The sequence below is a fragment of the Ursus americanus genome, chromosome 12, assembly GCF_024610735.1.
Source record: "Ursus americanus isolate L20-20 chromosome 12, mUrsAme1.1.p, whole genome shotgun sequence".
NCBI classification, from domain to species: Eukaryota; Metazoa; Chordata; class Mammalia; order Carnivora; family Ursidae; genus Ursus; species Ursus americanus.
Genome location: NC_142138.1, coordinates 41,888,642 through 41,903,336, shown reverse-complemented (window position 1 = coordinate 41,903,336; position 14,695 = coordinate 41,888,642). Strand labels below are relative to the sequence as shown.

Genomic DNA, 14,695 nt, shown 5'->3' with positions numbered 1-14,695 from the left:
TACATAAATAAATAAAAAACACTCAAATGAAAATCAAGTCTTTTTAAAAATGCAAATGAATGAAAATCAGGTACCTATTAGCTATGCCTTACTTTTACTTTTAAAAAGTAGCTAAGTCTTTAATTCACTATGGGCACCGAGGTGGCTCAGTTGGTTAAGCGTCTGCCTTGGGCTCAGGTCATGATCTCAGGGTCCTGGGATCAACTCCTTGCTCAGCGGGGAGTCTGCTTCTCCCTCTCCCACTGCCTCTACCCCTGCTCGTGCTCTCTTTCTCTCTCAAATAAATAAAATCTTTAAAAAAAAAAAAAAACTGTAATTCACTAACATTCACAGATATAACTTTTTTATATTAATTTATATAGATACTTGAATTATGTGTTTGGATTAAGTCTCATACACTAGACCATATCAGAAGGCTATATTAATATAGTAAGAAATGAAGAGGCAATGAAGGTTATTAACCAAAAACGTATAAGCCTGGTGCTATATTTCAAGACCCATCAGGTAGGAATCCACAGGATAAACTGAAGTCCTAAGAGAAGAAATACTAGTGACGGGGTACTCTACTAAGCCAGGAAAGGAAAGTGTAAAAGATGTAGCGGCACCATTAACAGAATATGTAAATTAGGATAGGGAAAGTGGAAGAAGCAGATGTATGCTGTATATAATTAGAATTTAAGATGTCTAAATGTCTAAGAGGCAGCTAGAAATTCACAACTCAGAAGAGAGTTCAAAGTAAGACACTGAGATTTGTGAACTGTTTGCACACAGTGAATAGTGAGGCCAGGGAAATAAGTAGAATAAAAGGGCCAGGGAAGTAAGCAGAATAAAAGGGCTGATGATCAAAACCCAATGAAAATGCCTATACATAGGGACAGAAGTTAGGGGGAAAAATACTCAGTGCAGGAGGAAACCCAGGATAGTAAAATATTATCTGGCAAAACAAAGTTTCAAGAATATAAGTGACAGATTAACAGTGTCAAATAATGCCAACAGGTAATACTAGAAAAGAACTGAAAAAGGTCACTAGAGTTGATAATTATCAAAGTTGAGTGTGGGTACTTGAGGGATTTATTACACTATCCACTTCCATATGTTTAAAATAGTAAATAATAAAATGTTAAAAAAAATGTATTTGAAAATTAAGTCACCAGTTATCTGAGGGCAGTTCCCAAAGTACGATGTAAGTGGAAGCTAGACAGCAAGGACTGGCCAAGAACAAGTCTTCGTAATGTCCTCTAAGCTCTCAAAACCCACAGGCCCAAGTCCCACAATCTGAGACTTTAATTTAGTCAAGTGCTAGAGCTCTTGCTAAAAACACAAGTTCCTGAATCAATTTCAGACCTCTTGAATGAAAATTTTCCAGGGGAGAGATCTGATAACCTGCACATTTAAGAAGCATTTCACTAGATACTAATCAGAGAAGTTTGGGAAACTCTAATTCAGAAGGCCTACAAGAGGGCCTAGGCAGTTTTCTGTTTGACTTAAGCTTCACAAGGAATTCTAATTACATAATTCCAATTGAGAACTACCAGGTTAAAGAGAGGAAGTGAAGAGCACAACTCAAGGTAAACTACCTTTCTAAATACGGTAATAAGAAAAAAGATGGGAACAGGCAGAGTAGGAAAAGTCATTTTTAGCTTAGGGAACTTATAAGCATGTCTGTTTGTAGAAAAATAAAATAAAAAACAGAGAAGAGGTAAGATACAAGCAAGGAGAGAGAAACTAATGAAGCAAGAATATAGATGAAAGGCAAAAAGGGGCTATCTTTCTTCACAGATAACCATAAAGGTGAGAGTAAGGTACATAAATCTAATGCAGGAAGGAGAAAACTTACAGTTCATGTCTAATGTTCTCAATCTTCCTAAAGCAAAAGAAGTGGTAACAACATGGTAAGTAAAGGGAGTAGGGATGAAATCTAGATATGTTAAGAGCGGAAAAGCTTTGAAACAGCCACTGTAGGAAGGAGATTAAACTGATTGGTAATAGACAAAATCACTGCGAACTGCAGTGAAAATCTAGAACAGACAGTACTGGTATAATTCCATGACATTTGTAGCAAGACAGTTAATAAAGCTAACCATAGGGGAACCTGGGTGGCTCAGTGGGTTAAGTGTCTGCCTTCGGCTCAGGTCATGATCTCCAGGTCCTGGGATGGAGCTCTGCGTCAGGCTTCCTGCTCAGTGGGGAGTCTGCTTCTTCCTCTGCCTCCCCCCACCCCCGCCTTGTGCACGCTCTCTCTCTCTCAAATAAATAAAATCTTTAACAACAAGAACAACAAAAAGCTAACCATAGATGGCATAGTGCTGGGAACTGCTAAGTGGTAGGTAAGTGAGGAATTTTAGAAGGGCAGCACTGCATTGTTATAAGGCCTGACCATGAGTATCCACACCAGGGCATGAAGACAGAACAAGGTGATACAGTTGGAAAAACAGGGGAAATTGATGAACTGATTATTTTCATGGGACAATGATTAAAAAAGATATTTTGTCAGACTGAGAACACTTAAAGGTGAAAGAGTTTTAAGTGATGACCAGAGCTGACCATGGGCAGAGAATGTTCTGGGGGAATAACAGCAGGGAACAGAGCAGATAGGAAAGCTGAACAAAGGGTATCACTGAGTTCCGTGACACCAGTGCTTCTTGAATTTTAGCATATTTATGAATCAACTGGGATCTTATTCAAATGAAACTGCATTTCTAATGAACTCCCAGGAGATGCTAATATTGTTGGTCTGTGGATCACATTCACAGTAAAAAAAATTCTAGAAGACTTCTCAGTTCAGGTACTTTCTTTCACAATATGCACATGAGCAAGACATTCCCACCAGTGATGTCTCTCACTCCATGAAGTAACTGTCAAGTGTAGCTTGGAAAGTCTACATAGAAACTCACAATTGTATTCATCTCTCATTAAATATTACTTTCATGCATCAATAGAAACTATTGGGGCGCCTGGGTGGCACAGCAGTTAAGCGTCTGCCTTCCGCTCAGGGCATGATCCCAGAGTCCTGGGATCGAGCCCCATACCGGGCTCCTCCGCTGGGAGCCTGCTTCTTCCTCTCCCACTCCCCCGGCCTGTGTTCCCTCTCTCACTGGCTATCTCTCTCTCTAATAAATAAATAAAATCTTTAAAAAAAAAAAAAAAAGAAAGAAAGAAATTATTATTAACTTTTCAAAAGTTTGTGATATAGCAAGGATAAAAATCTAATTTTTCCTAATTTAGCAATGATGCTCTTACCTTTTTGATGCCATATCTCCCAAAAAATTGAATTTCAATTAGGGCTGCAGTCACTATTTTTTTTGTTGTTGTTGTTGGACTGCATTACTCTGTTACAATTTCTGCATTCACCTTTTAAAAATGGTGCCAAGAAATGTAGTAAAAGTGACAAATATGACAAATCAGAAAATAGGACCCTCAGGAACAAGCTGAAAGAACTGAGATTTATTCAGCTTGTAAGTCACTTGGTTGAGGTAGAATAAGTTAATGGTCGTTAAATATATATATATATATATCAGGCTTCTTCACTGAGTACCTGTTAATCGCTACAATAGCCAAGATAAACAAAACTTCTCTAATCTTGATTATAAAATCAAGATTAAGTTATAAATGTAAATAATAGACTTACAAATTTTCAACATAACAGCTCTCTTCAGTGTAGAATGATTTTAAATGAGGTTTTACAAAGACTCATTAAGCTAACCTCTAAAATGTTATTTCTGTTAATTTCCTAAATAATAGTAAATTCTTATTTGTACAGTAAGTATACATAATATGCAAAGAATTTTATGTAAAGAAGGATTACCTATAATAGCACGTGGCTAAAAATTCTTAGAAGCAGTGTGCCAGGTGTACCTAATTGTTCACATCTGTGTTTACTAACATTCAGGGTAAACCTCTTCTGGCCTCCTGATTCCATGAGGGAGCTTTTCCTGAAGCAGCCTATCTGACCTCCTGTTTCCCCTCCAACTTTTATCCAAGGAAGAACAACTTATCCAATTAGTATGCTTGGAAGAAGACACTGGGCATGTACAACTCAGTCCTTTCTGGGTCCCCTCTTTTGGGTCTTCCTAGCAACAGAAAAGGTGCATTCTAGCCTGTTGGAGGCCATGTGGTAAATTAGGGGGAGCCTACTGCCTATCTAGCTGAACCAGTAACAGAGGCTGGGGAAAGGTAAGTTTATCTAACTTAGAAATGAAATACAAAAGATCCACAGTAACTACACATGTAAGACAAATCCCCCAAGTCGTCCTTTCTTAAAAATCAAGAATAGGGGCACATGGGTGGCTCAGTCAGTTAAGCATCTGCCTTCCACTCAGCTCATGACACTGGGGTCCTGAGATCGGGGCCTGTGTTGGGCTCCCTGCTCAGCGGGGAGTCTGCTTCTCCCTCTCCATCTGCCCCCCAACTCGTACTCTCTCTAACTCAAATAAATAAATAAAATCTTTAAAAATAAAAAATAAAATAAAAATCAAGAATAAAGCTGACATTTTGATCTATCAGACTCCTGCATATCTCTCAAATGATCCAGAGTGAGAAAGGGACAAGAGAGGAATGGCTCATTATTCCCTCACCCAACAAATCCCAACAATTAGGAAAAAAGATGTTTCACTTATATGCAAGATATTAAGTAAAATTCTTCCTAATGTTGCACTGTATTTAGACATCATAGTTACTATGTCACCATTTAATTATAAAGATACTACAATATAAGCTAAAAAGGCTTTGCCCTAAAATCTTACCTTAACAAAACGTTCATATCGCGCCTTCACTATCGGATTATTTAAAATGCTTGTAGCAGTCAAGACACTTTCTCTTTTTATTTGCTCCTTATAAGCCTATGAAAAATAGAACATACTGAGGTAATTGAAAACCATACCATGAAAATATTTCTATAATTAAAACAACACTGTATGCTCAAATTCTTGGATTTAAATTATTTACTTTCTCGCAAATTAAGCTATAAAGCAACAACAGCTACTGTGACCACAATCTAAATTATCCATGGATTAAAACAATGGAGATTCAACCAGCCAATCAGACTCATTAAAAAACACCCAGTCACCAAATACGATTCATCTAGATCTACTAGATAATTGCTTTCTCTCCTTCCCACTCCACATGCACTTCGCCCTGCTCCAACTCTTCCAACTACTAATTTTCATGCTATCAAAATTTCATACTGCTAGAGTAATTAGTCATCCTCTGGACGGTAGTTAGCATTAGACTATATTATCCAAAGGAGGAAAGGCAATAATATAGAATGTCTAGTTGCCAAAAAGGTGTCAGGGGAATTTCAAAAGAGAAGAGAAAGCACAAAGATTTTTAAAAGATTATATGTGCTTAAAGTGGCTAACAAAGTCTGAGTTAAATGAGGATCACATCAATACAAAATATGAATTTAAGACTCAGTCATGCTCTACTTAAAACTTAAGTCTTTAGGGGCGCCTAGGAGGCTCAGTCTGTTAAGTGGCATCAAGAGTCGTCTTGACTTCAGCTGAGGTCATGGGACTGAGCCCCAGGTCAGGTTCCACTCTCAGTGGAGAGTCTGCTTCAGGATTCTCTTTCCCACTGCCCCTTCCCCCCTGCTCGCTTGTGCACACACGCAGATGCGCGCACGCACACTCTCGCTCTCTCTCTCTCTAAATAAATCTAAAAAAATAAATAAAACTTAAGTCTTTAACACTTGAATTTTTACATTTGCTTCTCAAACAAGCTAGTTTCCCACAATATAAACTTATTTGAAATAAACTGGACTAAATGAAATCAACCAATGTAAGAGCAGAAATATGCCAATCAAAAAGAAAACAGTACATCATTCCTAGCATAAGTAAATTCTACTCAGAAATGTAACAATAGATAGTAACTGATAATACTAGTTTATTTTTCCCAGACATCAGAAAAACATACGTTATAATCAAATCTTTTCTTGCTTTTTTGACTTCACACACACACACACACACACACTCTCTCTCTCTCTCTCTCTCTTTCCTCATAGAACTGTTTTGTACCAACTTAAAAAGTGTTCATAAAAGAACAATTCAACAGCAATGATTTTCTGAAGGCTTACACTATGTAAGCTTACACTACATAATGCTTATACCAGTCAGGTACCATTTTAAGTGTTTTTTATACTTTAACTAACTTAATCTTTAAACAGTCATGTAAGAGTAGAATGATTATGCATCCCCATTTTATAGATAAGGAAGCTTAGACAGAGAAAAGTTAATTTACTTGCTTACCACACTTACATACTGAACCAGAATTCAAACCCAGGAATTCTTGCTCCAGAGTCCAATCTTAACCACCATGCTTAACTACTAGGCTACACTGCCTCTCTAGGTATCTTTAGTTTTTTACACATGAGATTAATAGGGCTGTATACAAGCAGGGCGGTGTGAAACAACGGCCTTTAAAGGACAATAAAGGATTGATGAATAATTCAATGACTTCATTAAGATAAATCAAAACTTACCTGTTTCCCTTTGATATGGTCAGGAGATTTTAAGTGCTGCTGCACTGAACTGTGTAAAGCAGGGATATACACACTGCACGCACTGCAGTGAACAGTCTCTACTTTCATCATGTGATCATCTGCAGTAACACCTACAAAAGAAAGCCAGTTATTAATAAGAAAAGTAATGATTTACATATTCTTATTTCTGACAAAAGAAGTTTTTATTATTTTGTTTCCATGGTTATTTATAACCCCTTCTTCCCAAAAAAGGATCAAAGTATGTAGGTTATGTTGACTTTTTCTACCACATCTCATAAATCTGCACATATAGATCAAAAATATGGATAACAGATAAAATTAGAAAGTATAATTACATTGTATTTCCTAATCATGTTATACAATCATGTTCTGAGGCCTAGAAGGCCATCCCCTAAAAATATAGTATAAAAGAAAACAAATGTTGATTTTGTAGTAAAAAAAACAAAAAAAGAAGAATTTCCATAATAAATGTGGGTGCAAAGGGATAGGAAAAAAGATGCCAAGACTGGATTCACAAGAAACAAAATACATGCTGGATCTTGAAAACTGTGATCAAGATTTATTACAGGTAAAGGTATAAATATATGCAAGGGAAAGGTGCGAGGAAATTGCACTTTATGGGAATTGCAAGTAATTCAGTATGGCTGGGGCACTGAGAATAAAGAAAGGACAAAAGAGAGAAAAAGAGCGGGGCCTATACCATGGAGATCTTTGTATGCCAGGCATATAGGAATTTGAAATTTATCCTGTAGAGGATGGGGAACCAGCTAAAATTCTTGAAGTAATAAAAATCATGCAGGAGAATTAGAGATAAGAAAGATTAGGAGTAAGGAAACTGGTTAAGAAAATAAAAATTGCCAAGAGAAAAGATAGAGATTTGAACAAAGGTAATATTTAAAGAGGTAAAGAAGCAGACCTGGAAGATATTTAAAAGACAGAAGTGGTAAGATACAATGTTACAGATATAGTAAAGTAAAATTACTTAGGACTAACTTCATACTTCTGGCTTGGTGGTGGGGCCACCTTCCAAGGTAAATAAAAGACAGGTCAACAGGGTTTTTGTTTTGTTTTCTTTATGGGGTGGAGGATGCTCAAAGAGTATACCAATTTTTTCTGACGCACGCATTTTGTGAGACTGCTAAAGAGAGAAGTCAATAGGCAGTTGGATGTTCGAGACTAGGGTTCACGAGAGGTCTGTGCTAGGGATATAATGTATAAGTAATCAAATAGAGGTGTTAGTTGAAGCTCTGCAAATAGATGAATCATGAGGAAGGAATACAAAAAGAGAAGATAATGGAACTAAGGAAGAAGAGAGGGAAATACCAACTTCTAAAAGCCTCGAAGAGAAAGGAAACCACAAGTAAACAACAGCAAGGGAATAAAGAACATCAGGACAGTGATATACCACAGAATCCAGGGGAGGAAGCAGATTCACAAAGAACAGTAAAAAATGCTGTAGAAGTAAGATAATGATTCAGAAGACCCTACTGAAGCTGGTGTCAGAAATCTCTATCACAGCAGTTTCAGGAGACCAGTGATCTACTGTGGAGAAATAGTAACGGGCAATGAATAAACCGATCAGTGTGGACTATGCTTAAAGAAGCACAGCTGTTCAAGAAGAAAAGCAAGTTTTAGAGGAACTAGTGTCTTTTTTTCTTTTTCTTTGGAGTTGTTTTTTTTTTCTTTTCTAAAGATAAAAGCGTAGGCTTCAGAAACAGAATCAAAAAAGAAAGACAGACTAAAAAACAGAAGAGTTCACTATTTAAGCAGAAGTCCTTAAAGAGATGAGAAGGAATAAGACAGAAAGAAGACAGATGGAAGAATTCATTTCCATCTAGAGGAAAAGCTGATTTTTCTTGTAACTGAAGTGACAGACATAATGGTAGTGATAAACTTGTAAGCGTAAGAAGAGGAAGTCAAAGAGTTCATCTCTAATAACCTCACGCCTACCACATTTGACTATGTACTCCATCACTCCAGCAGGCATCATTTACACTGAAATACAGTATGGTATGTAAAAAAACACATGTAAATTTCTAAAATAATTTGTTTAAATACTTACCTTCCATAACATCTTTTTCAATTATTTTAACTACTTCTGTTTGATTATTTGTCTGTTGCTTACGAATAGATGTTTTCTTGAATTTATTCACCATACATTCCTATAAAACAAAATAGGAAGAAACCCAAAAAGTTTTTCAGTGAGCACTGAGAATATGCTTAGCACCAAACTCAGCCTACAGAAGATAATATCTGTTATGTAAGAACTAATACCTATTCTCAAGGAGCTTACAATTCAGTAAAAGACTATCATAAAATACAAAGAAATTACTAAGACACTTATAAAAAGTTTTTGCTTTCAAAATGTATTTTATATCAACAATAGCCACACTATGGAAAGAGCCCAAATGTCCACTGACTGATGAATGGATAAAGATGTGGTGTATACATACAGTGTAATATTACTCAGCCATCAAAAAGAATGAAATCATGCCATTTGCCATGATGTGGATGGAGCTTTATGCTAAGCAAAATAAGCCAGTCAGAAAAGACAAATACAACAGATTCCTTTCACTCACATGTGGAATTAAATTAAATTTGGAAACAAAACAGATGAACATAGAAAAAGGAAGGGAAAAGAAAGAGAGAGAGGGAAACAAACCAAGAGACACTCAAAAATGTAGAACAAACTGAGGGTTGACGGTTGGAGGTGGGTGGGGGGGTGGGCTAGATGGGGGATGGGTACTAAGGAGGGCACTTATGATGAGCACTGGGTGTTATATGTATCACTGAATCACTGAATTCTACTCCTTAAACCAATACTGCATTGTATTTAAACTAACTAGAATTTAAATAAAAATTTATAAAGAAAAAAATGTATTTTAGGCATAAAGAACAAGAGAAATCAAAGAGAACTAGAAGAGTTAAGAGATCTCAAGGCAGTTGAGTACTTAAGTCCTAAATGACAACTAGGAACCAGTTTAAGGAATGAAATTACAGAAAGAAATGTTTGTAAAGGGACACAATTCTGCAAGGATATGAAGGAATGATCATTGTATTTCTAACCCCGTAACAATTCCATGCTTTTGTCCAAATTAACTGTATGTACAATTAGCAATCCAGCTCTAGTCCCTTCTTTAAGCATCCCTGGCCCCAACTATCCTCCCCTTCTCCAAACCCCACTGCCTACACTCTCACTCCTGGCCCTTCAACTTAACTGTGCCATCTGTGGATATATGAGCATGATCTCTTTCCAATTACTGTTAGTTCACAGAGGGTGGTATCTGTGTCTTCAGTCCCTGCACAGCACCCTTTGTTAAGGATTCAATAAAATCTGTTGAACTGGTGAACACACATTGATTATATAAAGGACACCAAACAGACACCCACTCTCTGGCTCTGAATTCAGACTGACACTACACTGTAGCTCTGAGCATGATCTTTCATGATAAAAAGGAGTTGTGATGAGGATCAAATGAAACAATGAATGAAAGCACCCAGCACAGCACAAGGTACAGAGTAGACGCTCAGTGAATGATAGCTGATTCTGCATCAATAAACAGTTGTTAAAGGAATTCTTTTCCTGACACCTCTGCTAGAAACTAACATGAAAAACATAAAATGTTCTCTCAAATTACAAATCTAAAATATATTACAGAGGAATTCACGTCTAATGCTGGGCAATTTTTTTTAAGAACTCTTTAAGTAAACAGTAAACTAAATTTTTAGAAATTTAAAATGGGGAAGAGATGGGAAACTGAAAAAGTAAAAAATTAAAATATTGGATAAAGTGCTTCTCACTTTAAAAACAACTACTTACATGCAAAAACTCCATAACTACTTTATCAAATTTGGTTTGTTTCTGAATATGATCTAGTGTTTCCTGATGTGAAGAACTTTCCAGATGTAGTTCAATATCTTTTTCTTCAAACGTCCGGAATTTACAAAATGAACATGTGAATGCCATTCTATAAAGAAAAAAAGAAGTTTTTCTTTAACTATTACCTTATTTACTCAGAGTTCATAAGACCATACCAATAAAACTAATTTTACCAGCATAAATGATTTCCTTTATTCCATTTTATGGTTGATGTAAATGTAGCTGAAGTCAGAAAAACCAGTATTTCTTTAAATACCTATTTGGACAACACTGTTACTGTACCACTTTGCATTTCTGGCCCACCCTGGAGCTTCTGGGTACAAACAATGGAATCAGTGGATCTACTTAATCTAGTCCTAAGCTATCCATTTTAAGCCTAGACTAGTTGGAAAGCCAAAGCAAACTTCAAAAAATACAAAGTTCCAAACTTCCACTACTTATGTTCTGTTCCACTCTTGAGCTTGCAATCCACCAAGGCAGTATCAACAAAAGCAGGTGGATCACCAGACAACCACAATTCACTCCCCTGGAGCTCTTGGGTGAGCAAAAGCCTGCCCTCTAAGGACCACTTCAGGATGACTGATAAGCCTGGACGAGACAAATTTAGAAGCTCAGGAGCCACTCCAATATGAATTTCCCCTTTTCCTCCCATAAAGTGTTCCTGTCTTATGTATTTTTGTTATTTCCTTTTCCTTGAATTATGACAACAGTTTCTTAACTGGTTTGTCTCCAGTCTTCATTTTCCAATTAATTCTTTATACCACTATTATATTTATTTTCCTGGTTAAGATTATGGGATCTGGAGCCTGCTGCTGGGTTTATATCCCAGTCCTCTTGTGTGATTTTGGGCAAATTACTTAACTTCTCTGGACCTTAGTTTCCTGATCTTAATGAGATGAGAACCCTTACAGAAGTATTGTAAGGATTAAAAAAAATTAATATACAGAAAGCCCTTAGGACAGTTCCTGGCACATAGTAATAATTCAATCAATAATTGTCACTTCCTAAAGGAGGTAACAGTACTTCATTGCTCAAAAGACTTACCGGCTTCATGGACTTAAGCCTCAAAAACCAAGTCAAAATATTTTCAGTTGCCATTTAAGAAAGTTTTTAATCTCTCCTGTATCTTTTTGGCTTTACCCACTAAATACCTTTAACAGTATCTGGCACATAGTATGTCTTCACTGTTTAAATTAGATTACACTTTTCAACCCCCAGTAGACTCATTTTCAATCTACACAGCTTTCCATTTCTTGAATATCAATGAAACATCCTGCTTCTTTGATTTGACCTCGAGCCATGCCCTCTACCTGGGCTGCCTAACAGCTCCCACTGCAATCTTACCCCCCCAAGTCAGTTCAAATACCACCTCCATCCATTTCCCTGATTTTCCTGCACTCCTACTGAGAAGTCATCTCCTGTACGACACTTTGTACTTCTCTTTTGGCACTCTTCCCCATATACTGTTGTCTATACCTGTCACACCCTTGTCCTGATCCCCCCAGGTTCCCTTCTTCTTTATTATATTGAAAGCATTCAAAGAGCCAAAAAGAACGTATCATAAGAATAGTTATTTACTGTCAATCTCTTACCCTCCTACCTCAAAATAAAACTGCTCTGATAAATTAAAATAATTTTAGACTATTTTAAATGATTCTTATACTAAAATGACAATTTAATTGAACTGACATTCTTTGGCTTATATCCTCAGATTTATATTTAGTTATGGAGAAAACAGCTAAATCAAAGTTCAGTTCTTTCATTTTCTCCAAGTCACACATTTATTATATTAACATGGATATAGCCTATCCAAAGCTACAATTTTTAAAGGGGGAAGTATTCATAGGGTAAATAGAAAAATCAATCTTATAATGTAAAACATCTCCAGAGTCCTACACACCTGAAACAGAGTTCATTTCAGTTTGTTTCTACCCCTGTCAAAAGAAGGAATTCTATCCAAAGTGGCAGAGATACTCATAAGGACCAAAACTAGCTGCCTCTTAAAACTAGAACTCCTTTTCATGAGTTAATTCTTAATAAGCTTAATCTTGTTTACAAATTATGAGTAACAAATCAGAAAGAACATAAGAAAAGGTTTTTGAAGCTGGGCACAAACATTATACAAGTACAGTTGACCCTTGAACAACAGCAGTTTGAAATGCACAGGTTCCTTTTATGCAGATTTTTTTACAGCACAGTTCTGTAAACGTATTTTCTCTCAGGATTTTCTTAGTATTTTCTTTTCTCTAGCTTTATTTTAACAGACTATATAATACCTGTAACATACAAAATATGTGTTAAATCAACTGTTTTATGTTATCAGTAAGGCTTCTAGTCAACAGATGGCTATTAGCAGTTTTGTGGGAATCCAAAGTTAAACATGGATTTGTGACTGTGTGGAGGGTTGCGGCCCTTAACCCCCATGTTGTTTATGGGCCAACTGTAATACCAAGCTCGCTAAAATCAAAGACAGTATAAGCAAACAAAAAAATCTGGGAATTTAGATGCCAGTGAATTTTCTTTTACTACATTTTTCATAAATAAATTCAACATATATACTAAAACCAAGCAGTAACAAGAAATATCCTGTTTTATATGGAAGAAAACAGACAATTTAAAAAATATCTCCATGGAAAGGTCTGCAGATGCTGCTTTTTATAATTAATTTATTAATTAATTTATTTATTTTTAAAGATTTTATTTATTTATTTGACAGAGACAGAGATAGCCAGCGAGAGAGGGAACACAGGCAGGGGGAGTGGGAGAGGAAGAACCAGGCTCCCAGCATAGGAGCCCGATGTGGGGCTTGATCCCAGGAACCCGGGATCATGCCCTGAGCCGAAGGCAGATGCTTAACAACTGCGCCACCCAGGCGCCCCGCAGATGCTGCTTTAAAATGTTATCTTCTGAACTAACATAAAGACACCTAGAAAATTCACTGATGTATAATATTCATTCCCCTCATGCTACACAAGACAAATTAACTTTTAAAGGGCAAAACTGGGGTGACTGGGTGGCTGTTGGTGAAGCATCTGCCTTCAGCTCAGGTCATGATCCCGGGGTCCTGGGATCGAGCCCCGTGTCAGGCTCCCTGCTCAATGGAGAGCCCCCCTTCTTGCACTCTCTCTCTAACTCGTTCTCTATCTCAAATAAATAAAAATTGTTTAAAAAAAAAAGAGCAAAACTATATTCTGAATAGAAAATACATTGAATTTATTTTTAAATTCTATAATCTTTATTTTCCTAGCATAAGCAGTAATTTCAGAGAAAGATGATAAAAAAAATATCAATTACTGTCCTTCAAAAAATTTTTTTTAGACTTTTCCATGCATATTTTATATATTGTATATATCACTTTTTCTACTTTGCCTGCATATTCTCCATGTTACTACAGGCTTTATAACCTTCATTTTCGACAATGGCCTAAGAGCCCATAATAGGAAGTGTCAAAACTTACATATACTTGACCACTTGCTATTGCTGGTATTTGTTTCACGTTTGGAGCTATTATAAACAATTCTGTAATGGGCATCTTTTTAGATTAAACTTTTATACTTTTATATTATTTTCTTGGAGAGATCAGTGACTATAAAAAAAATTCTAGACATTTTTAAACACTGCTAAATTGGGGGCACCTGGGTGGCTCAGTCAGTTAAGCTTCTGACTCTTGATTCTGGCTCCTGTTAGGCTCTCAGGGCTGTGAGATGGAGCCCCACACTGGGCTCGGTGCTGGGCGTGGAGCCTACTTAAGATTCTCTCTCCTTCTCCCTCTGCCCCTCCCTTCCCCCCTCCTTCTCTCTCTCTCAAAATAAACAAACAAATAAATAACCTGCTAAATTGCTTCCCAGTAATTATAACCTATTATTTGGTTACCAGCAAATTATAATAGTGTGCTTTGACTATATCCTTGTTAGTAAGTCAATGTTTCTTTTCTCCTAACAAAATGCCATGCTATTATTTAAATTTCCAGTTTATCTTACAGTGAGTTTCAACATTTTCCCAAAAATTAACTAGCTGTTGTTCCTTCAACCAATCAGGTACTGGGCATCTTGTTTTCCTCCTTTTTAAAAATTATTGGTCAGGGGTACCTGGGTGGTTCAGTCAGTTAAGCATCAGACTCTTTGATTTCAGCTCAGGTTGTGATCTCAGGACCCTGAGATCAAGCCCCGGATCAGACTCCTTGGTGAGTGTGGAATCTGCTTAAGATTCTCTCTCTCCGGGGCGCCTGGGTGGCACAGCGGTTAAGCGCCTGCCTTCGGCTCAGGGCGTGATCCCAGCGTTATGGGATCAAGCCCCACATCAGGCTCTTCAGGTATGAG

At 36.8% G+C, this 14,695-nt stretch overlaps 1 protein-coding gene across 3 annotated transcripts in view; it reads right to left on the bottom strand.

Annotated features, from left to right (window-relative positions):
- ZNF326 (zinc finger protein 326) overlaps positions 1–14,695 on the bottom strand; it is a 46,391-nt gene that overhangs the window by 11,228 nt on the left and 20,468 nt on the right. For all 3 annotated transcript variants that reach the window (XM_045801819.2, XM_087866091.1, XM_087866092.1), the window contains 4 exons: positions 10,317–10,464; positions 8,559–8,658; positions 6,476–6,606; positions 4,743–4,838 (listed from right to left, as the gene is read on the bottom strand). In XM_045801819.2, coding sequence (XP_045657775.2) covers positions 4,743–4,838; positions 6,476–6,606; positions 8,559–8,658; positions 10,317–10,464 — 475 coding nt within the window. The remainder of the gene's footprint in view (positions 1–4,742; positions 4,839–6,475; positions 6,607–8,558; positions 8,659–10,316; positions 10,465–14,695) is intronic.